Here is a 22,734-nt window from a genome sequence, read left to right on the forward strand (position 1 = left end):
CTTTCATTTGCTCTCTCTCTCTCTCTCTCTCTCTCTCTCTCTCTCTCTCTCATCTCTCTCTCTCTCTCTCTCTCTCTCTCTCTCTCTCTCTCTCTTTCTCTCTCTTTCCCTTTCATTTGCTCTCTCTCTCTCTCTCTCTCTCTTACTCTCTCTCTCTCTCTCTCTCTCTCTTACTCTCTCTCTCTCTCTCTCTCTTACTCTCTCTCTCTCTGTCTCACCGTCTCTCTGTCTCACCGTCTGTCACTTTAAAATAGATCCCATCAAAGAACATTTTGTCTCAAGCCAAGGTTCCACAGTTGATTTACTGGATCTCTTCACCGTTATGTAAAGCATGGGAAGATCACTGTCCCTGAGAAGCAACAGTGACTGTTTAAGGGTGAACTCTGAGGCTCCTATATAGTATTTGTAGCATTTGACATTGTTGTATTTCTGTTTGTGCAGACTGGTGGGAATCTTGTTCCTGATGCCGCAGTGCAAATACTCACATGTGCATGGGCTAATTACCCAGGTCAACAAGAATGTCCTGTTGGCCTGATGTTGGATGTTTGGGTTGATATGCAGGAGACCATGGTTTGATATCCGGTCAGTCAGATCAGCATTCTCTGTATTATGGTCTGGCCATGCTTCCTGACCCCGATCGTAACCCCAGGATATAGATATGTGCAGGGCTATGTACATCTGAGAGTTTAATTTCCCTTTCTCCCTCCAGTGCCCCTCCTGTCCCTCCCTCTCTCTCTCTCTCTCTCTCTCTTCTGATATCCTCCACTCTTCCCACCCCTCTCGCCCCACTCACCCCTCTGCTCCCGCTCACTCCTCTCTCCCCACTCCCCCCTCCCCGTCCAGCATATGGACGGCACAGAGCAGAGACGGCAGGTTTGGAGCTGGGGGAGGTGTTGTATTTTGGAGAGGATGGAATTTCGAGTGAGAGAGTCAAAAGAGAGAAGACGTGGGACTGGTGGAGGTAGAGGAAAGGGAATGAGAGACAAGAGGTTAGATAGGATTATGACAACAAGCATGGAGAGGGGGAGATAAGAAGGAGAGAGAGAGAGAGAGAGAGAGAGAGTTGTCTTCCAACAGACAGATTCAGGCCAGGCTGCAACGCGTTCTTTGTCGCCAGACAAAGACAAACAGCCAGACTGCATAGTAGCTGTGGAAACCAACTGTCAATCTAGAAAAAAAGTATTTGAGAAAGGGCAAATAAACTGCAGACGAAGAAAAGTGTAGATAAAGCCCCAAAACTGTTTTCTGCTCGCAGTGTTGGCAGGAACGGGTCAGGATCCAAACTGCTCAAATGTATCAGCAACTTTACTGTCCATGAGGGGTGATTGTGAGGGGTGATCATTAGTGCAGAAGGAACAGCATTCTTCTTGCACAGAGAACTGAGTGCCATAAATCAGGTGATTCCAGCTGCTCTGTAATAGGTTGGTCTCTGCTACCATGGGAAATGCAGTCGATCTCAGTTTCTGTCCGATTCACTGAGAAAGAATGCATAAATCAGCACAATTTTGTCGCAGATCCTTTTTTAAATAGAAACGGATATTTACTTTAAAAGACATACAAAGACAACTATAATACATATGTATAATGTATACATTGTATATTTATATACTGTACTTAATAAGTATTTGCTCTACTTCATCTTTGATGACAAAATATATGCACTGCACAGCTAACCAATTACACCATTTCCTGGTTCTTTATGCAATGTTTAGTCATGACATATCCCTCAGCACACTCTGGGCCGGTCTGGCTGTGTTCTGGAACAACATGTACCCAGAAGCATACAGAACATATAGAGTTCATATGAAGCTGCCTGTTGTTGGCTGGGCGGGCGGGGGAGCTCTGCAGCAGTGGAGGAAGGAGAGCTTGGAACAGTCCTTGTTCCTCTGTACAAACACACTTTAGACCTGGTGCTGTTTGCAGGACATGTACTGGGAAGCATTGCATGGACACGCTCCTCTTGAGATGGTTATAGACCATGAGAGAAATGGGGTAAACCTGAACAGAACGTTTATGGAATACTTCATAGTAAATTGTCAACAATATATGTTCAGCCCCCCCCAAAAAAATGCCTTTAAAGAAGTGCATGATCAGAAGACAATGAACAGCATTGTGTAGATAGATTTAGTCAACAAAGTGGGCTCTTTATGTCGGTATCAGGATTATATTTCTGTAACTCGGTTGAACCCGGCAGCCCTACCCTGCTGTAGACCTGCTGTGTTCTACGTGTCTCTCTTCTCTTAGGTGTGCTGGGGCCAGATCATGGACAGTATACAAGCACCAGTGTCAATATGTGGGCCCTTGCCCCACAAGCAGCCTCAAGCACAAGCACTGGTCCCTTCCTCGTCGTCTAGTCTCAGCCCCAGCCTTCACCCGCAGTCCCTAGGGCAGCCAGCCGCCCACTACCCCAGCCCCAACCATGAGCCCATCTTCAGCTTGTGACAGGGGCCTCAGCCCTCCCTCCACCCCAGGTAACTTCATTGGGACATACCTTTCTGTCCTCCAGTGACCTTTAGATGGGAAGGGCAGCATCTTGTCACCACGCATACCTGCCAGTCCAGCATGTGATGAACGACAGCAGTATTTCAGAGCGTTCTAAACTTGCCTCTGGAAGAATGTGGTGTGACAGACATGGTCAGTCGGCCAAAGATAAGAGTCTGGCTGGGTGTCCAGTTTTTCTTGTCCACTCTCACACTGGCCAGAAATAACCTTAGATAAGGAATAACTGCATTGTATGTACCAGTGGTTGGCTTCTTAAATCTTCTTTCCCTTGCGACAGCACATGATTTCACACTTCTTAGACCAACTACTAAATGTTACTAAATGCAAATCACAACTAGCATGGAAGAAAAAAAACGTTACTAAAAACCCATAAAAGAATCTTACACAAGAAAAGTAAACAAAGAAGCTTTTTTTAGCTTGGAAACTCTTTCACATGACCATACAATTTAGGATGTGGATAACCTGAGAGTGGACGCCGCAAAAGATATTACATATAGAACACCAAGATGCTACATAATAACATGGCTAATAGCAACATGACTGACAATTACTTTATCACGTTCCCATACAGTATTACACATTTGGTGCCAAGTGACTATCAACAACAAATGTTACAGGTACATTTATATGGCACAACCTTCAGTAACATTTCATATCATCCTATTTAGCTTGACAAACTACTGAACAACTTGGGAGAATAATTTCCCTCTCTCGTCCCAACATTTAAAAGCCAGAAAGGAAAGTCGGATCATAATACTCTGGCACACAAACTGCCTCTTTCAATATGGTCCCAACATTTCTGAGGCCAAGAAAATATATATTAGTTTAAATATGTTAAGGTTTATTCTTTATAATTTACCAGCGTCAGAGCGTGACTGAGTTTATTCTTCCAGGCATGCAGGCCTTGGTCAGGGAGAGGCATAACTCTGGTTGGGTAGCTAAGGGTTCTCTGTCTCTTTAAGAGAGTCACACCACCCTCTTGCAGAACCTTCTTCAAACTACTTTAACACACACAGTTATTCCTACACACACTCACACACCCTCCTACCGGCACACCCAACTACAGAACACACACACACACATTCCTATCATGTCCCACATTTAGGTCATGTCTTTAAAAAGCCACGCGGCAGTTCTGTTACAACGTGCACCCCCTTCCCTGTGACCAGTCTGGTATCAATGAGCCAGAGCTTAGTGGAACAGTAGCTAACTACCTGGCAGGGCTGCCAGTCTCTGGAAAGTGTGACCTTGATATGCCTTCAGGGTCTTATGGTAACAGGTGACTTGAGCAATATCTCTTTGTGTCGTGGGTGACAGGCACCTGCCTGTGGACAGATCTCTACTGCAATCCCTGGCAGTCTCTCAAGGTGTGGAAATGTCTGTGTGCACGTGTGTGATAGTGTGTCGGTGGGTGTGTGTGTGCCAGCACATGGGAGGTTACTCCAGGCCGAAGCCTTCTGAGTTGGACATGGCGATGGTTATTTTCTGCTTGAGCTCCTTCTTGGTCTTGTACGGAGGCAGGCAGATCTGGTTGAAACAGGTGTGAGAGACCGGCAACCTGGGGATGACAGAGGGATGATAAACATGACAGACAGACAGGCAGGTGGACAGACCAACGGGCAGACAGACAGACAGACAGACAGAGAGAGAGGTCTCCTTCCTCACCAGTCCGTGGAGACGTCCATCCGGGAGATCTTAAAGTTGAGGTCGGCCACACCCCCTACTGGCACGCGGTCACTTCCTGTGGAGAAGTGCAGCAGCTTCTTCTGCATCTCGGGAGGAAACGCCAGCACCACCTCCCAGAAGGCCCTGCAGTGTGTGGGGGTGGGGGTGGGGGGGTGGCAGGTGTTACAGAGGCCTTTATTGTCTTGATATCCCATGTATCATTAGTCATTTCTATTCCTGTCTTGGGCATCAGTAATGCAAGGAGAGTCTGGACATGATGGTATGATACCTGACAGTGGGATCAGTCTTGCTGTAGCCCTCATACTGGGCCAGTCTCTGCAGGGTGCTCATGTCCAGGTTAGGACTGCCACACACCAGCACCTCCACCTCCTCTGGACGCAACAGCTGGTGGGACCACAAACACAATCTCTGTTACAATCTTGACCACACCCCAACCACTATACAACCACTGTTAAAGTCATACAGGTTTAGGTGCAGTTCTATGGGCGTGTGTGAAGCCCTCTGTGACCATTTTTGTCAAATGGTTGCCGCAAATAACATTTGATTTGATTTGATACTCAGACCTCGTGCATGCAGCAGAATGGAATTCAACTTCCTGTTCAGTTTTAGACCCCATTATACCTTAGTCATGCCTCCTCATCAGTAGACTCTCTCCATGTAACCTTCACTCTACAAAACGTATATATCTTGGCATCAGTTCACTTCGCTAAAGTAGTTAAAAATGGGAGTTTATTTCAATTTACTACAATGTATTATGCATCAGATCAGATGAATGCATGGATATTAGATGTGCTTGGCTTCATGTTCCAGGCCTGATCTGATTGAGTTTCTCCTGTGAGGGGCCACAACGTCCTTGACCAGTTTCGACCGAGCTGGGCCGGTCCCAACCTGTTATCACCTCCCAGCCCACAGCCTTATCACTGCTCGGAGCAAGGCTCCGATGGCTCCCAACACAGACACGCCCTCTGTCTCTCACCCTGTCTCTCACCCTCTCTCTCACCCTGTCTCTCACCCTGTCTCTCACTGTCTCTCACCCTCTCTCTCACCCTCTCTGTCAGCCTGACTCTCACTCTCCCCGTCTCAGCCTTTCAAATAACTCTCCCCCTCTCTCTCCCCCTCACTGTCACCCTGTCTCACCTTCCCATCCACTCTCACCCTGTCTCTCACCCTCTCTTACATAATCTCTCACACTTTCACCATTTATGTCACCCTCCCTCCGCTTACCTTTCCTATCCCTATTCCTGTGCCTTGTACCCTACCCCCTCTATCTACCAACCAATTCCCTATTCCTCCATTCCCCTGCCTCATACCCTACCCCCTCTATCTTCTATCCACTTCCCTATTCCTCCATTCCCCTGCCTCATACCCTACCCCCTCTATCTTCTATCCACTTCCCTATTCCTCCATTCCCCTGCCTTGTGCCCTTCCCCCTCCACCTTTGCTCCACTTTCCAATTAAACCATTCTCCTGCTTCAACCCCCACCCCAGTTCCCAATCCCTTACGACAAGGCTTGTTCAGGCCCTAGGATTGCCTATGGCAACTTCCCCCCAGTAGAAGGTCAGGGCAGGCTAGGGTTACCAAACCACCCTCCAACACACCTCCACCTCTCCCTGACACACCCATCCCCCAACCCCTGCCAATTCCCCTCCCCCAGCCCTCCCCCAAAACTCTTCTGCAGCTGACGGTCGGGTGGATTGTGGTCGCTTACGTAAACACAGAGAGTTTAGACAACTGTTGCATGAGAGGAGGAGGAGGGGGGGGGGGGGGGCTAATTGCTTTCTCTAGTGCTAAAATATGTTCAGCCCTCTATGTCTTGTCACTGACCAACCTAGGTGCTGGTGCATGCCACATGCATATACACATATTGATACACACTCACACTAACAAACACAAACGTCTGAGAATCAAGATTATAAAGATAAAGATCCTTTGGTTAAACTGATGACATTACAGGCTACCTAATACCAAACGAGCTACAGGATCTTCTGTCAGGGCAGATAGGTGGCCCTGGGGCAAGTAGCCATAACAACAACCCCACAGAAGAGCTCCCCCACCCCTTCATGTCATCTGGTAACAGTGAGGGGGATTAGGTTCTCATCAACCCTCCAAGAGAAACCCTTTTAAACCCTCCTGAAACTCCTTAAGGCTGCAGCACTGGAAACGCTGACTGCTGTCCGTCCAGTTTAGCTGAGCTACTGTGGCACACTACCAAGTGCTTCAGTAACAGGCCCAATAGTGGGAGGAATGCTGCTTTACTGGACACTGTGCACGCGCACACACCAAACGTAACTTTTCTTACTTAAGGATTCGGTACCTTTGGATTCAGTACTTCTGTACATGCTGGTTTGCCGAAAACCACTGAAACATGAACTGAAGACACACATGCACACATACAATCAAACGGTGGAACGTTCTCTTATTTTCTCTGAGTACAGTTAACAGCTATGATTAATGGTTAACAGTAGAGGTTTGAGGTTGAGATGGCTGTGGCGCAACAGACAGGCACTTCATTGCCTTTGTCACATACACACACGAACGCTGAGGGTTGATCAACTACCTAATATTGATCTTTAAGGTGTTGCTTTGAAGCAAAAACCGACAGGAGACTTCCATCAGTCTGACTTCTGTCATCCCTGAGTTAGGTTTATAGAGCATCACACTGCTGGACCACAGTGAACTGGAGGGTTTGTGTGGAGGAAGAACGCCTGCAACACTCATTTCCAACCAAACGTTGTGGCAACTCACTTCTCTATGTAGCTACTTTACTCTCACACAAAGCATTATTATACAAGTGGTACAACAACACCAGCCTACAGTGTGTATCCATGTGCAAACACGTAGGAGTCTGCTCCAACAGGCAGTCTAGCTGCAGTTCATTAAACAGCGGTCTGACCCAGACCAACCATATGGACAGATCATAGATAGGGCCCGGGTGTAAAACCCAGCAGGCTTGTGTGAGTCTTGAGCCTGTGTCTCTGTGGAGCCCCTGATTGATATGCATGGCTGGGAGTCCAGCCTCTGTACAGTGGGGCGGGGAGCGCAGAGGGTTTCTATAGGGCACCAACTCTCTCACTGCTCAGGCCTGCCTCTCTGGTGGCTCCAGCAGCCTGGATACTGACTGGAGACAGAGCATAGACAAACACGCACATGCAGGCAGACCCACACACACACACTCACCCACAGTTTGCCCAAATGATTGCAGTGAGTGAACAGGCACGCATACACACAAGCACATACACCCACACAACTTAGTCACACAACGTGCATGCCCACACATGCGGGGGTAATGGAGAAAACAACCAATATCACCCAAGCACGTACACACCGATGCATATAGACAAGAATGCACCCACACAACAGATACACACACCCAATTACGCACACAACTTCAACCATTAGAAAACGGTGCCAAGAGAGGGGGCGGGGTACCCCTGTGAACACATTTAGCAAGCCCGGAGAAACAGTAGGCTCTCTCACACACGTGCAGGAGCATGTGCACACGCACGCACACACAGACAAACACACACACTGAGTTTCCACTGAAACTAACACGCACGAGTGATTATGCACAGTCAACACACCCACAAATCCACAGAAATGCACGCACACACTCACGCACACACACAGTCCCCCAGCTCTTTCCCCTTCTTTCTGTTCGTCCTACCCAGGCCTCCCTGCTGCTTGATCTGGAAGTTTCGAAGAGCTCTGAGCAGCTAAAGACATGACACCGCCTGGCCTCTGTCCTGGGAACCTCCCCCACTCACTGAGAGAGAGGACGGACATCCACAGGAACTCCTCTCCTCCTCACCTTTCCCGAGCAGCCTGTCCCTCAGTAACACACAAACTATCTTTGTTGTGTTTTTTGTCTGTTGGATTATATACTATATTGTATTATATTATATTATATATAATGAATCTATGATGAATTCATCCAGTATGCAAGAACTCAAATGTTTCCCAGAGTCCCAGAGTCATCCAAGCCCTCACCATGAGTGCGTCTGAGGAGCAGACACTGTGGAAGCCGTGGTAGAAAGCAGCAAACTGGCGGTAGATGGACTTGTTCAACAGGAAGTCTATGTACAGCTGGACAAACTCTGCAGGGGCGGAAAACACATCACCACATCATCATCATGAGGAGGTCTATCAGTATGTCATGAGCAGTGACATGGTTAAGGGATGAGGAATCGCTATGCATGCAACTGGTTGAGGAGGTGCTTGAACTCATGGTGAAGCCACCAGCATGGTCCACTTACCTCTCCTGTTCTGGTTGGTGACTGGGATCTTGTCTCCTCCAGACTTCAGGTTGTAGGACTTGACGATTCCCAGTTCCTCATGGCAGACCTGTCACATAATCGTCATCATCCCCATCTTCATCTTCACCATTGTCACCATTGTTATCATCGTCATCGTCAACTTTAGCTCTATCACACTAGATACAATGCTGTGTGTGTGTGTGCTCCTACCTGGAAGTTCATACAGAAGTCCTCTTCTATGTTGCCTTCATAGTTGAGGAGCTCAGCCAGACCTCGAGCTAGGTCCTGAAACCCATCATCACTGTGTTACTGACATACTGCACCTTTAACCACATCTATGTCCTTGAGCACGTCACCACTGTGTTACTGACATACTGCACCTTTAACCACATCTATGTCCTTGAGCACGTCACCACTGTGTTACTGACATACTGCACCTTTAACCACATCTACGTCCTTGAGCACGTCACCACTGTGTTACTGACATACTGCACCTTGAACCACATCTATGTCCTTGAGCACGTCACCACTGTGTTACTGACATACTGCACCTTTAACCACATCTACGTCCTTGAGCACGTCACCACTGTGTTACTGACATACTGCACCTTTAACCACATCTACGTCCTTGAGCACGTCACCACTGTGTTACTGACATACTGCACCTTTAACCACATCTATGTCCTTGAGCACGTCACCACTGTGTTACTGACATACTGCACCTTTAACCACATCTACGTCCTTGAGCACGTCACCACTGTGTTACTGACATACTGCACCTTGAACCACATCTATGTCCTTGAGCACGTCACCACTGTGTTACTGACATACTGCACCTTTAACCACATCTACGTCCTTGAGCACGTCACCACTGTGTTACTGACATACTGCACCTTTAACCACATCTACGTCCTTGAGCACGTCACCACTGTGTTACTGACATACTGCACCTTTAACCACGTCTATGTCCTTGAGCATGTCAGTACTGTGTTACTGACATACTGCACCTTGAACCACATCTATGTCCTTGAGCACGTCACCACTGTGTTCCTGACATTCTGCACCTTTAACCACATCTATGTCCTTGAGCACATCACTTTAACATTTCCCATCAGACAGACATGGACTACATGGAATAACAGTGCTGTCCTAGCATCATGATTTTCTGGATATGCCTGTAACTAGACGCCTGCATCAATTCAAACACTTGCTTTATATCTTTCTATGAGAACTGTAACAGCACCAGAGTTATAAAGCATGAGCTGACTTCATAAATCAAAGGAGTTTTTAACACGCTATGCTAATGTTGCCAGTGGAAACCCTAGCCTGTGCAACGTCACCTTTACAGTTTTAACGAAGGGAAAATGTGACTAGCAGATTACTTCACTTCTTTCTCTATTCATTGATTCCCTTTTTCATCCCCTGTTCCTTGTTTCTTTGCTGGATCCTACAGCAAAATTTTCCTGGCAGTACAGTGGAAACAGCACAACTAGAAGGGTGGTTCTCCCTCGTACAGTAGCCATGCATAGGTATGTGGGATGGACTGGATATTGTGAGTCATTACAGTGACTTGGCTTCTCAGAGAGAGGTGGAGAAGGTTAGCCCTTCTCATCTGAGTCAAATCCAGTCCAACAGTCGTTTCACAAAGTGCAAAGTCAAACTGACAATGCACTATGTAGAACATAGTTACATAAGTGTTTCTTCCTAATAAGGAATTTCCAGTGGCAGCTTTAATGTTTTAAATAGTAAGTACAATATACATGTTCTGCTATTTTTTCCATGTGATATAAGCTTGTTAAATGACACAAACTGGAAACCATACAACATCATCTATTGGGATCACTGGACAGACAACTGTTTCTCACACGTTAGAAAACCTTTTTAACAAAATCATTTGTTTTGGGAATTGTGTTCCAATTCTAGTGGAGAGAGCGTATGCCCAAAAGAGAGATAAACACATGTAGAGGCTGTTATATAAGCCTGGAGGCCCATGGCAAGCTGCCCAGCCACACACACAAACACACACACACACCAACATCTGGCTTCAGCAAGACTGACTTGACAAATCCCACAATTTGGAGACAGAGTCATACTCTTGTATCATAATATACAATGAATATGTAACACTACTCAAAGATAGAAATAAATAATTAGTATTAGTATCTGGCTTTGTTTCGATAACATCATCGAATCCGGGAAAGCATGACACAACAAATTGTTGCGTGTTCTTAGTTTGTCAAGCTCAGTTCGCAGTTTAAAAGTGAAGCATCAGAGCCCTCTGCTGGTAAGTAAAAGTTAACATACACTATTTATGTATTCATTTATTAAAAGTGATATAATATTAGATGCTGTTTCATGACAGCATCTGTTTTTATGCTGACTCAGCAGTGAGAGCTGTGAATCTGACACCTCAGCCTCAGTGTGTGAGTGTGTTTATGTGTGTACCTGTGTGTTTGTGTGTACCTGTGTGTGTGTGTGTGTTTGAGCGTGTGTGTTTGAGCATGTGCGTGTACAGCAGCAGATTGATCCCATCCCACTCCTGTGCCATGCTCACCCTTCAGCACCTCCTCATGAGTCATCTGCACGTCCCCCAGTCCTATTACCAGCATCACACTCTGCTGTGGCCAGGTACTAATCACACTGCCAGTACAGAACTCCTCCCAGCACCCCCCCGCTTGACACCCAGCAGATAATTGTTAACAAAGTGGGGAGAACTTGACCGACTGTTCTAGCTTGGGTCAAAACCGGGTTCACCCTCTTCCCTTCAATATATTACGACCAATGATATCATCTCAAAATGACACTGCAACTCTGACCAGTCAATGCACCAACCCAGATATATAAAGTATACTTTCAAGACAATATGTTACTCAGAAGTACAATTTGACCTGGGTGGAGCTACATACCGGCATGACCTGCTGCAGGTCGTCCAGGGAGAGTGTTGCCATGCCGACAGGAGCATCTGGATTGCAGGGTGGAACCGGTGGGGTTAGAAGCTTCTTGTAGACACAGGGCGGAAAGCGGATGTCCAAAGTGATGCTGTTGTACACAGCTAGGCCCATCAGCTGTTATACAACCAGTTAAGGTTAAACAACAGTGGCAATGCAACATGCACACACATACACACAGGAAATAGGGAGGCCTCGGGGCACTGAGGTGGGACTGGAAAGGAGGTGGGAAGGAGGAAGTTTGGCCTGGGAAAGGAGCTGGGGACGGAGTGGGGACTGGGGTAGGAGGAGGGACTGAGAAAGGTGGGGAGAAGGGAAGAGGTAGGGAAGGGGAGGAGACAGGGGAGGAGGGGAGACTGAGGGAAGGAGTTTGGGACTGGCAAACGTGGGGGTGGGGAAGGAGGTGGAAAAGTAGAGACGGTAGAAAGGGAGAGACGGTGGGAGTGGGGAGGGCCTCTGGCAGCTGCTACTGTCTACATGTGGAGACCAGATGGAACTACAGACGAGAGGAAGGGGGAGGAGCTAGTGCTATATACATAGCGGTACATTCAGAGAGAGAACAAACTGATAGATGGAAAACAAAAGAGAGAGAGAGATAAGGCAGTAAGAAGAGAGACCCAGATTGGATAGAGAGAGAGAAACAATGGAGGAGAGAAAAAAGAGAAAGAGAGAGAGGGAAAGAGAGAACGAAAGAGAGAAAGAATATAGGGAGACTCATATGGGAATGAGAAAGAGAAATTAAGGCACTCCCTTGATTTCTTAAAGTCTGTCCCCTTAAAGCCCGGGGCAGTGTGCTAGCTAGGTAGACAGCAGCTTAGAAACAGTCTGAGGGTTCCTGGCATGGTCATCAGGAACATTCCACAGGATCTGAAGATGAGACTGAGCAGCGGCAGACGCACAACTAGAACTCTCCTTCATCTCTCCATCACACACCACAAGCCCCGTCAAGCCCATCCAGAAAAAGAGCACAAACACACACAAATGCCCGATGACATCACAAGCTGTGTGTTTCTGTCTGTCTATCTCTGTTCACTCTTTCGGCAACTTTTTTTCTACCATCCTTCTTATCCTCTCTCTTTCTTTTCTTCTCTCTCCCCTCGCTCTCTCTCTCTCTCTCTCTCTCCCCTCTCTCTCTCTCTCTCTCTCTCTCTCTCTCTCCCCCTCTCTCTCTCTCTCTTTCCTTCTGTCTGGCACCCCTCTGACTTTTATTCGGATCTCCCTAAAGTGACATGGCACTTTTCTATTTCTTCACATCAGTTTGTGTCCCAGACAGTGTTTTATGTACAGACACAGACTGACAGACACACACACACTCACACACACATACACAAAGAGACACATTCAGAAACCAGAGAGGGACGGACAGAACCACCTCTGTGAGAGGTGAGGTGGAAGGGAAGTGGGCAGGACAACATGTCCCAGGAGAGGCGACAGTGAGCAGGGTGACAGGAGCCCTGCTGGCAGGCTGCTTCCCTCCCTGCCCCTCATCTCTTCTGTTGGGATTGTGCAGCGAAGCAAGGCTAGTCAGCCGCAGAGAGAAACACTGCCACGTGAACACTGCTCCACAGATGACAGGCTACCGCAGAGGACCAGATATACACACACACACCACCACAGCTAAGATGAGCTCCTGTAATGTTAACATAGTGCCTTTCATCACAACATTTCTCTGTTTACAGTTAAATTTTGTAGGACCATAGACTTGGCAGCATTTAATCTAGAGAGACAGGAGCTGGATCTAGACATTGATAGGATGTTACTGTAACACGTCCTCCCTCACTGATAGGTTGTAAACATCCCACTATAGAATCAAAGGATACAGTACCAACCAATCGGAACTCAGAGTTGTTGTCACACTTCCAGCTGCTGAACCAGTGACAGTGGGAGTCCTTCTGGAATGTAAACATGCCTGGAGAGAAGGACACACACAAAAAACACATAAAACTGTAAAACATATGTCCAGATATGACACAGAACACACACACAGTCACACACAATCTCTCTTTCTCTTTCTCTCTCTCTCTCTCTCTCTCTCTCTCTCTCTCTCTCTCTCTCTCTCTCTCTCTCTCTCTCTCTCTCTCTCTCTCTCTCTCTCTCTCTCTCTCTCTCTCTCTCTCTCTCTCTCTCTCTCTCTCTCTCTGACACACACACAAACACACTCTCTGACCTGGGAGGGAAGACTACTAGAGAGCACTAGTTTCTTTTTCCAGAATCTAAGAGTCCCTGAGAGAATGAGTGTGTCTATTAATAAAGTAGTCAGCAGCGGCTGGGCTTCTCTGCCATGGGAACCTTCAACAGGCATGAGAACTAAGTCTAATGTGTGTGTGTGTGTGTGTGTGTGTGTGTGTGTGTGTGTGTGTGAGTGTGTGTGTGTGTGTGTGTGTGGGCCTGTTGAGTGAACAATGTGTGGGTGTGAGAAAGTGAGAGCAAATAGGGAGCTTGATAAATAATGGCTATTTGTATTCTTGTAGAAGAAATAGAGCAAACATTCGTACCATAGTCCATGTGAAAAATCTGACGAATCAGGAGGAGGAACCACTCCTTGGTGAGTCCGCCCATGTCTAGCCCCGCCTCTCCGACAAAGGTAACTCTTAGCTTCTTCTTCAGGTCTGCACGGTTTCTGGTCAACTGATAAAAAAAACAAAGCAAGATGGGGGTCAGATGACACATTCAACTCTAACATGAAAACCAACAGTGGCTACTGCTGAGCCAGTCACTGTGACAAAACTTGGTAAAGTGGCTAAGATTATTTAAGGTTCTGTTACATCCAAGAAGGGGTTTCTCTGGGAGAATCTACATTTCCTCTTTGGTTCCAGCCTTCAGAAGACTGAGATAACTGAAGACATGATCTCAGGACAGTGGAATCCTCCATGATTCACAATCTGTGTTAGCGTCACTGCTCAGCCCAGCTACAGTTATCATGACATCATTGTTAGCTCCAGACCTCAGCCCCCGCTACAGGTCTAACGCTCTGGCAGACAGGACAATGAGTGTGCTGCTGTTACCTAATGTGGGTTTATGTGTGCGTGGGTGGGGGTTGCACGTGTGTATGTGTGTGTGTGTGTGTGATTACCTCATCAAGTGAGTCTGTTACCAGCTGCAGCCGCCTGACCCTGATGTTGAGGAAGAGAAGGCTCATGTCCACTCTCTGTCTACGACTCACCTTGTCCACCAGGCTTTGCTGAAACACACAGCAGAGACACTGCTTTTAGCCAGGTGTAACCAAAGTGCATTCTGTGTGTACAGGTGTGTGTGTGTGTGTCTTTGACTTACTCTAGCAGTGCTGATCATTTGTTGTTCTGAGTCTCTCTGGATGATGGCTTTCTTCACCCCAGCAGACAGGATGAAGGGGAATTGGCAGAAGGTGAACCTTGGGGACAGATCATGAACACATTGAGACACATTGAGGTTAAGAGCAATGAGAAACCTGGAGTACAAATAATAGTAGAGAATGTCTGAAACAATAGGAGATGCCTTCAATGGGAGAGGCCTTCAATAGGAGAGGCCTTCAATGGGAGAGGCCTTCCTCGTACAGCTAGCAAGAGGCTGCCTCCTATCTCCTGGTGGAGCTAGCAGGAGAGTCTGACCTGGTGGAGCTAGCAGGAGAGTCTGACCTGGTGGAGCTAGCAGGAGAGTCTGACCTGGTGGAGCTAGCAGGAGAGTCTGACCTGGTGGAGCTAGCAGGAGAGTCTGACCTGGTGGAGCTAGCAGGAGAGTCTGACCTGGTGGAGCTAGCAGGAGAGTCTGACCTGGTGGAGCTAGCAGGAGAGTCTGACCTGGTGGAGCTAGCAGGAGAGTCTGACCTGGTGGAGGGGCCCTGGGCCTGCCAGGAGCGGTAGTCCTCCATGTAGTCAGTCAGCTCCAGACTGGGGTTGTAGAAGTCTGCGTAGGGCAGCAGAGGACGACTGGACAGACTGTTGGCTGCATCTGCAGAGGCAAGGAACCACAGGGCCCGAGGTCAGGGGTCAGAGTTAGAATCAATGAGCTTGGAAAAGAGGTGGAGGTGGTTCTAGAGACTCACTAAGCAGAGAGAGGACTTTTGTGGCGGAGGGGATCCACCAGGAGCACTTGGCCAGGGGCGGAAGCTCCTCCGGCTTGGAGGGGAACAGGCGAGTGGAGATGAAGAGATGCACACGCTCCACAAGGTGCTTCAAGCGCTTAGAAGACAATCTGGAGCAAAGCACAGCTCGATCAACACTCCTCATTAGCAGCAGAAACATATTACGGATAGGCGGACGGACGGACGGACAGACTCACTTCTTCAGCCAGTGCATTAAGACATGCAGATCTGCCTCTGCCAGCGCTGCCACCTGTCTCAGTAGATGAGCATAGATGACATAGGTGGCTGGACTGGTACACTGTGGGTTCTGGAAACAAGGGAGGAGGGGGTGACCGACAGAAACAGAGAGAGGCAGAGTGAGAGAGAAAGAGAGAGAGACATTGACAAGTGATAAAGAGACAGGGAGAGCAAGAGAGTGGGAGTAAAAGAAAGAGAGGGTTGTTTAAATAGAGCTCCGTCAGAAAGGAAATATGTGTTTTTCATTGCGACGGGGCAGAGAGACGTCTGGTTTGTAATAAAGAGGCTGAGACAGATTGGCATGACCGAGCAAACCAGACTGCTCTGCTCCGACATGACCTCATCTGCTACTGCAGGGGACGGGGAGAAAGGGAGAGAGAAAGAGGGGAACATGAAGAAAGGAGAGAAAATAGCTGGAGAGGAGGAAGAGAGTGGGAACCGAGAGAGGGGACAGAGAACAGGAGAGGGGGAGATAGAGGGGGTGATTTGACATGGAGATGAGGGAGAGAGGAGTGTAGAAAGCGGGTAGCGGGGGATAGAGGTACTGGGGTAAAACGAGAAGCGAAAGAAAGAGAGCAGGAGGGGAGAGAGAGACAGAAACAGAGAAGAGAGGGGAGAGTCACACAGGCCCATACGTCCAGATGGAGGGGGGAACGAGGGCGCAAGCTCGAGAAAAAGGTCTGTTTTAATAGGAAAAGCAGGTTTCTGGGTGACATCACCACCACACACTTCCACCACGCAGCCACTGCCCACTGCCTTTTAACATCACACAGAATCGGCTGCTATGTGGGTCAGGCAGACCATCAAGGGCCCACACATCAATGCAGCAGACCACCATAATCACCGTCAGACTACATCTAAACCAGAGAGAGAGAGAGAGAGGGAGAGAGAGGGAGAGAGAGGGAGAGAGAGAGAGGGGGAGAGAGAGAGAGAGAGAGAGAGAGAGAGAGAGAGAGAGAGAGAGAGAGAGAGAGAGAGAGAGAGAGAGAGAGAGAGAGAGAGAGAGAGAGAGAGAGAGAGAGAGAGAGAGCTTGGAGCGCTCAGTTAGAATCACAGTAAAACTGTTTTTACTATTTAACTCACTGCCCTGTTGAATTAAAGGAAACCATGTCTTTTAAGAAACAGAGAAAAGTAGTTTCCATCCTGTCTCCCAGACTCTGAGACTGACGTTTATGTCCATATTTGGATGTTGCCGAGCCTGCCTTTCTAGCTCATGTGTGAAGTAAACACTTAGCTATCATTATGGAGAGTGTGGTGTGTCTGTGTGTGTGTCTGTATGTGTGTGTGTGTCTGTCTGTCTGTGTCTGTATGTGTGTGTGTGTGTGTGTGTCAGTCTGTCTGTCTGCCTGTCTGTGTGTGTGTGTCTGTGCGCGCACGCCTGAATTATGACTGGAGCAAATGGTCCATGTGGTGAGAGAGGAGATCAAGAGTTTTCTCGAGTTTCTGACTGCCTTGCCAGTGACTCTGAGACAGCTATACTCAACACTGAATTTCTAAAATGACAGGGCTTAACTGTACAGCCCAAAGAGTATGTGTTTAAGTCTGTGTGTGTGTGTGTGTGTTTCATGAAAAGTACGATGTAACTTCTCTAATGAGAAAATTGCAGCTGTTTAAGGAAAGTACTCCATGTTCTACAGTCATAATGGCCTATTTATAGTCTGGCATTTGCTATCAAGCATCAATTTGTCTGTGAGTGAGTGTGCGTGTGTGCGTGTGCGTGTGCGAGTGTGTGTGTGCAAGTGTACATGCAAGAGAGTGCTTACCTGAACAAGGATGAAATAGGCCCTGAGATCATCTTTCGTCCGACGCCTGAAACAAAGGCCAGATATTTAGCCCTGTCTGCTACTCTAAGTACCAAGACGAGTGTCTACATTTAGGTGTGTAGCGATGATCGACGCCCTCACCCCTTCCATTCTCTCAGCAGACAGTTGATGATGCCCTTGAGCACAGCCTTCTGAGTGTCAGGAGGCTGGAGAAGCAGCAAGAAAGCTTCTCCGTTATTTAGACCCAGAGTGTGCTTTGCATTGGACATCGAATGCATCATCGATGACCCGAATTCTTACTTTCCCCACCATACGTCGTAACAATCGGTCATGTGAGTGAACGTACTGTGAGATTTAGTGCATCGTAGACAGCATTGACAAACTTGGTGTTGATTCCTGAGTCCTCCGTCGTGTTGAAAGGAGCATTTGCTTCTTTCTGAAACATAAACACATGTTCAGGCAGACACATGGCACAGCCATGTTCTTTACCAGGCTGACTTCTTTACATAGTCCACACCACAGTCCCCCATTCACCAAGTCCAAGTCTCTACCATTAGACGAATAGGGCTTTCTGGGTTTACAGACAGATAAGTCAGCCTCATGGTATAGCTCCAAACATCTCAGTGTAAATGTCACATTCACTTCCTGTCTGTTAGGACTCTGACGGCTGTTAAAGATGTTTTGACATCTCGACTCTCATGACCTCCATCAACTAACATAACAAGACATTTTACTGGCTATTACCTGCCCAACCCCCCAGCCTTCATGACCATCCACTCCCTCTATACCTCTGTGCTTACAAGGAATGATCACCATGGAAACCAGGCACAGGTGCTGTTTTTTTAAACGGCCTCCTGAATGACTTCATTCATTCATCTGCAGACTGAATAACAACTCGCTAAATGCCCCTTTTCCTGTGCCTCAGAAAGAGCCCATTCACACACTTAGCTCCAACCGAAACAATGACCACCTTCTGTTCCACCTATCAGCAGCAGATCACATTTAAAGAAATAATACTGAATTGTGCTATTCCAATTGTACTGTACATCATATATTAGTTTGTATTAAGGTAGGATAAAGCAGAATAAATCATGGATTAAAGCACACATGATAACTGTCCACTATTACACAATCATGACATGCAGTCAGGATGGACCAGTTCACAGCCAACCAATGGTGTCATCCCACCTTGAAGGCTGCGTTGAGTTCCAGGAAGGAGCCAAACGTGGTCCAGTAGAACTCATGGACCATCCTCCAGTCTCCTGAGACAGTGGCCCTGTCCATGTCCTCCCTGGACCAACACAACAGAAACACACACACTGTTGGACTGTCTGCTGTGATGATGATGATGATGATGATGACGATGATGATGATGTGCGTGTGTGGGTGCGTGTGTCTGTGTGTGTGTGCTCACAGGAACTCTTTGGTGGTCTTGGTTCTTAGAGGGATGACAGGGTCGGAGGAGAGGCGTGCTTTAACCTCTGGGGGCAGGATATCGATGGTGATGCGATGTTTCTGTTTGACCTCAGGACACAGTGGGGGCAGCTCTCTACCTGCAATATAACCTACTGTACATCAGTCACGTACTAAACACTATGCAGCTATATCATACAAACTGTACTTGACTTTGTATCAACTGCTCCTGTACGGTTCTACACAATGCTGTATCACAAGCTCATACATTAAATCACAACATCAAAACAGGCCGTGACACTGAAAGGCAATGGGTCCAAGTATAAGTCTCCATGTCTCCAGCAGTTTTCACAACAGCTTGTGTTGTGAAAACACTTCGGTCTGACTCAGCAGCTACACAAGACAACTACAGATGCAAACACACATTCTGTGCGCACACACACACACACACACTCTCACTCTGTTCATTCAGCTGCCACTATGCACAACAACAGACTTCTGCCTATTGCATCCAGAGCCACTTCCCCTCTGCAAAGAAAGGCCTACCATGATAGCTGTCCTTAATCCTCTAGTCTCCCTCAGCATCTTTCATCTGAGAGGAGCAGCTAACACACATCTGCCTCCCAGTTATTGTCAGTTCATTCAAACCAGACGGCCGCCGTTCACTTTGAAATTCAATAAGACTCCTTTGTGAAACACAGTGAAAGAGATTCATCTTGAAAGCTCCTCACTGATGTTTCTAAATGTCAACGTGTTCCTCTAGCACATGAGTGTTGTCATTGAGTGGAGCCCAGACAGTTGATACAAAACAGAACATCTGAATAAGAGGTGAGTGACCCCGCAGACAACACCTGGAAGCTTCATTAGCTTTAGAAGGAATTAGCTTTACATTATAAAGCACCCTTTGTAATTAAGGCTGTTACAAGCCCACAAGCTGCACCCAGAAGCACTTCTTACATCTAATTCCCACAATATATTGGTGGTTTACTAAAGAGTTTAAAATCCAATAAAGACATTACCGCCAGTGTATAAAAAACCAAGACACAGAAGAACTGACATGCCATGTCTTGGGTCGTATAAGGGTTTCAAAGTACCTTACTATGTCAGCCATTACGAATGTGTTGTAAACATGTTAACCTGTAGCTACAACAGATGGAACATACCATGTTTGATGCTGGGCAGGATAAAGGGGGAAGAAAGACAGCGACCAGCAGCATCTCTCTTCTGATTGGCTGAAGACATGAGACTGCTGATGGAAGGGTATGGCAGCTTTGGCCCTCGCTCTAAAACCTGTCAGAAAACGCATCAGTAATATCTCATCATTTATCAATTATAAATCAAGATTTTTCTTCTTTATTAGACCCTCACAAATTATAATATGTTTTGCACTCTCTAAAATTAAAACCTGCCATGGCTTTTCCACCATTGTCATGGATAGGTGATTTATAACAGTGATAGGTTACCTACTGCTAGTTTATGTACCCTTAGTATAGATAGTACACATATTTAAATTTTAGGTCCCTATATGTTTATTGTATGCACCTTCCTGCCAAAGTAAATTCCTTGTTTGTGCAAACTTTCATGGCGAATAAATCACTTTCTGATTCTGTTTCTGTGAACCCCTGGATTTACTCATTTGTTATGTATTATTATAACTGCCTTAAAAACTAATCACCATACTCTAAATTAGGCTACTCAATTAGAAACCACATTAAAACCACTGAAACCACTGCTATTTAGAGACTATTTGGCCCCTTTTATAGACAGCAGTGATAATGTTACTTCATCTGGTAGAAATGATGACTCACACAGTTCCAACAGTATATAGTTAGAGAACACAGAAAGAAGAGTTGGCCAAAACGTCCCACCCTAAAGTTTCAACACTGACACATTCTCCATAAGGCAAGCTCAGATATAATAAGGGGACATTTTACACAGGGTGAAGTATGTCTAGCTCATCTTTGCATCTTTTCCAAAAGGCAGCAAATTGAAAGTGAATGCATTTCCATACATCCTGCACTTTAGACAATAACGATAATTGGCCAACAATATTGCTGCCAATGACACAAATTAGTTAGATTTTTTATTTATTTATTGTGAATCGAATGTCATATAGTCTATAGTCTTGGTAGGTATGCTATACTTACGGATGTGGAGTGATTGAAGATCGGGGGAAGTCTGTCTCTCTCCTTCTCCCTCTGACACAACGGCGTGTTATTCTCCCTCATATTCAACAGCATTTCTTTTGCTTGTCTCGTTTAAGTTGCAGTCACAGACATTTACGCTAAAGCATATGCCCTAACAAAAAAGATACATGATACCCGCATACTCGTTAACAAAATATTCAAGAATCGGTATCTGTTATAAAGTAACGGTTATGGACCGAAAAAGGTCCAAGTCTTCATGGCAAGCAGGTGAGTACTGTAGGCTCGCTCAAAAGTTATCGAAGGCGCGCGGGCGGTCTGATGCTGCGAACTAGTATTAAACTCCGACGAGTCCGCGTCCAAATTATATTATCACTATTCTAACGAATTATCTATACATACATCATTTCCAACGCAAGGAGTCTTATCGTCTAAGTCTGTAGCGCAGCTGTAGACATGCGCCATATTGTTTGAAAAGTTCATAGTTACAAGCTTGGATACCAGAGTTGCCCTTACGTAAGCGCCCGACCCTCTCCGCGCCTCTGTAGTTGCCGTGAATGTACTGAACTTGAGTGAGAACTCAGCCCCTCCTCAGTCCCTCCACCCTGTTCTAGTGAGACGGCGAGGAAAATACTTAGAGGACGGACATGTTAATCTGTAGGAAGTTTGGCGGCTGGTAGAGATCAGAGGTCAATGGCAATCATATAATAAATGAAATATTATTTCTCCCCTACTTTAGACTGTGTAGTGGAAATGTTGTATTCTGCAAAAAATTCTAAGAAATTAAAAACGATTCAACCACTGGGCAAGCAGGATGTCTGCTCTTTCAAACATATATTAAACCTGGTTCCAAACGTTAACAACTGGTGCTGTGACAGTGAGATCATTCTCAGTTCACATTGCATTTTGCTGATTTAAGTTAACAATGACACCTGTCTTGTCTTAACTTGCTCTACTGTAGTCTGTTGCACTGTCTGATATAAGTGCCAGCATTCGTTATTTTGCATTAAGAATCACTGTCTACCTTGGTTCTAATCTAGACAGATGAGAAAGTATAAATACAGCCGTGGAACAGTCAAACTGGACTTCCCAGGTCCGTAAGGATCCTAGGTCTGTGTTAGGGTCTGACTCCAGCAGGGGGCAGAAGAGGCCTCTTTACAGACAGCCTTCCAACGGTCCTATCCGCGCTGCCCGACAGTGCAGTTTTGTACTGTTCCAAATGGGGCTGGTAGTACCTTGAGATAATTATGGACATTATTGATGCGTACCATCATCTGAAAAAGAAACAGGAGGTCAAATCAAATAGGACATTGAATTACATTTCCAGAGCAGAACACACATGCTGTGCATAGTTCAATCTGGTCCCCTATGGTGAATCAAAACACCAAGGGACATACGAACCCTAAGCAGTCAAATGAATATCTCCTGGCCTCACTCCTGTCAATCACTGCAGTCTCTCACACACACATACAAGCGGGTTTTTAGGCATATGTGTATGCGTGTGTTTGTATATCTGTCTACATTTGTGCATTGACATTTGTATGTGTGTGTGTTTATTAGTCCTGAACACTGGTTATAAAGTGGCAGCTGGTGTCCATGGGCTGTCTGCAGTCCCCTTGACCGTTGGTCTATTTTTCAGGTTGCCACTGTGTCGCTAAGCCTAAGGTAACACCATGTCCCTAACCCTAACACTCAGGTTAACACCATGTCCCAATTCCAACAGTGAC

General features: G+C 46.6%; 1 protein-coding gene across 2 annotated transcripts; it reads right to left on the reverse strand.

Annotated features, from left to right (window-relative positions):
- Positions 1–1,630: 1,630 nt before the first annotated feature.
- On the reverse strand, positions 1,631–21,585 carry hectd2 (HECT domain containing 2). 2 transcript variants are annotated; one of them, XM_047032016.1, is made up of 21 exons: positions 21,011–21,585; positions 20,027–20,153; positions 18,865–19,003; positions 18,639–18,741; positions 17,797–17,886; positions 17,592–17,656; positions 17,451–17,496; positions 15,648–15,757; positions 15,412–15,560; positions 15,194–15,317; positions 14,664–14,760; positions 14,464–14,571; positions 13,886–14,018; positions 13,211–13,299; positions 11,349–11,507; positions 8,653–8,727; positions 8,443–8,530; positions 8,177–8,283; positions 4,457–4,572; positions 4,168–4,311; positions 1,631–4,060 (listed from the first exon to the last, which is right to left on the reverse strand). In XM_047032016.1, exons 1-21 carry the CDS (start codon positions 21,101–21,103, stop codon positions 3,940–3,942), a joined length of 2,283 nt encoding a protein of 760 aa, XP_046887972.1. In that variant the 5' UTR covers positions 21,104–21,585; the 3' UTR covers positions 1,631–3,939. The 2 variants fall into 2 exon arrangements, with proteins under 2 accessions (XP_046887972.1, XP_046887971.1); XM_047032015.1 differs by having other exon boundaries at positions 18,865–19,015.
- Between the last annotated feature and the right edge of the window lie 1,149 nt (positions 21,586–22,734).

Source organism: Hypomesus transpacificus, chromosome 13, assembly GCF_021917145.1.
Source record: "Hypomesus transpacificus isolate Combined female chromosome 13, fHypTra1, whole genome shotgun sequence".
In the NCBI taxonomy this organism is placed as follows: domain Eukaryota; kingdom Metazoa; phylum Chordata; class Actinopteri; order Osmeriformes; family Osmeridae; genus Hypomesus; species Hypomesus transpacificus.

What these genes read in the sequence shown, in the direction of transcription:
- hectd2 (XM_047032015.1), bottom strand. Translation starts at nt 21,103, where the DNA reads ATGCTGTTGAATATGAGGGAGAATAACACGCCGTTGTGTCAGAGGGAG. An exon ending in CCTGCCCAGCATCAAACATG is followed by an intron (nt 19,016 to 20,026) that starts GTATGTTCCATC and finishes GATGTACAGTAG; the next exon opens with GTTATATTGCAGGTAGAGAG. An exon ending in AAGACCACCAAAGAGTTCCT is followed by an intron (nt 18,742 to 18,864) that starts GTGAGCACACAC and finishes GTGTTGGTCCAG; the next exon opens with GGAGGACATGGACAGGGCCA.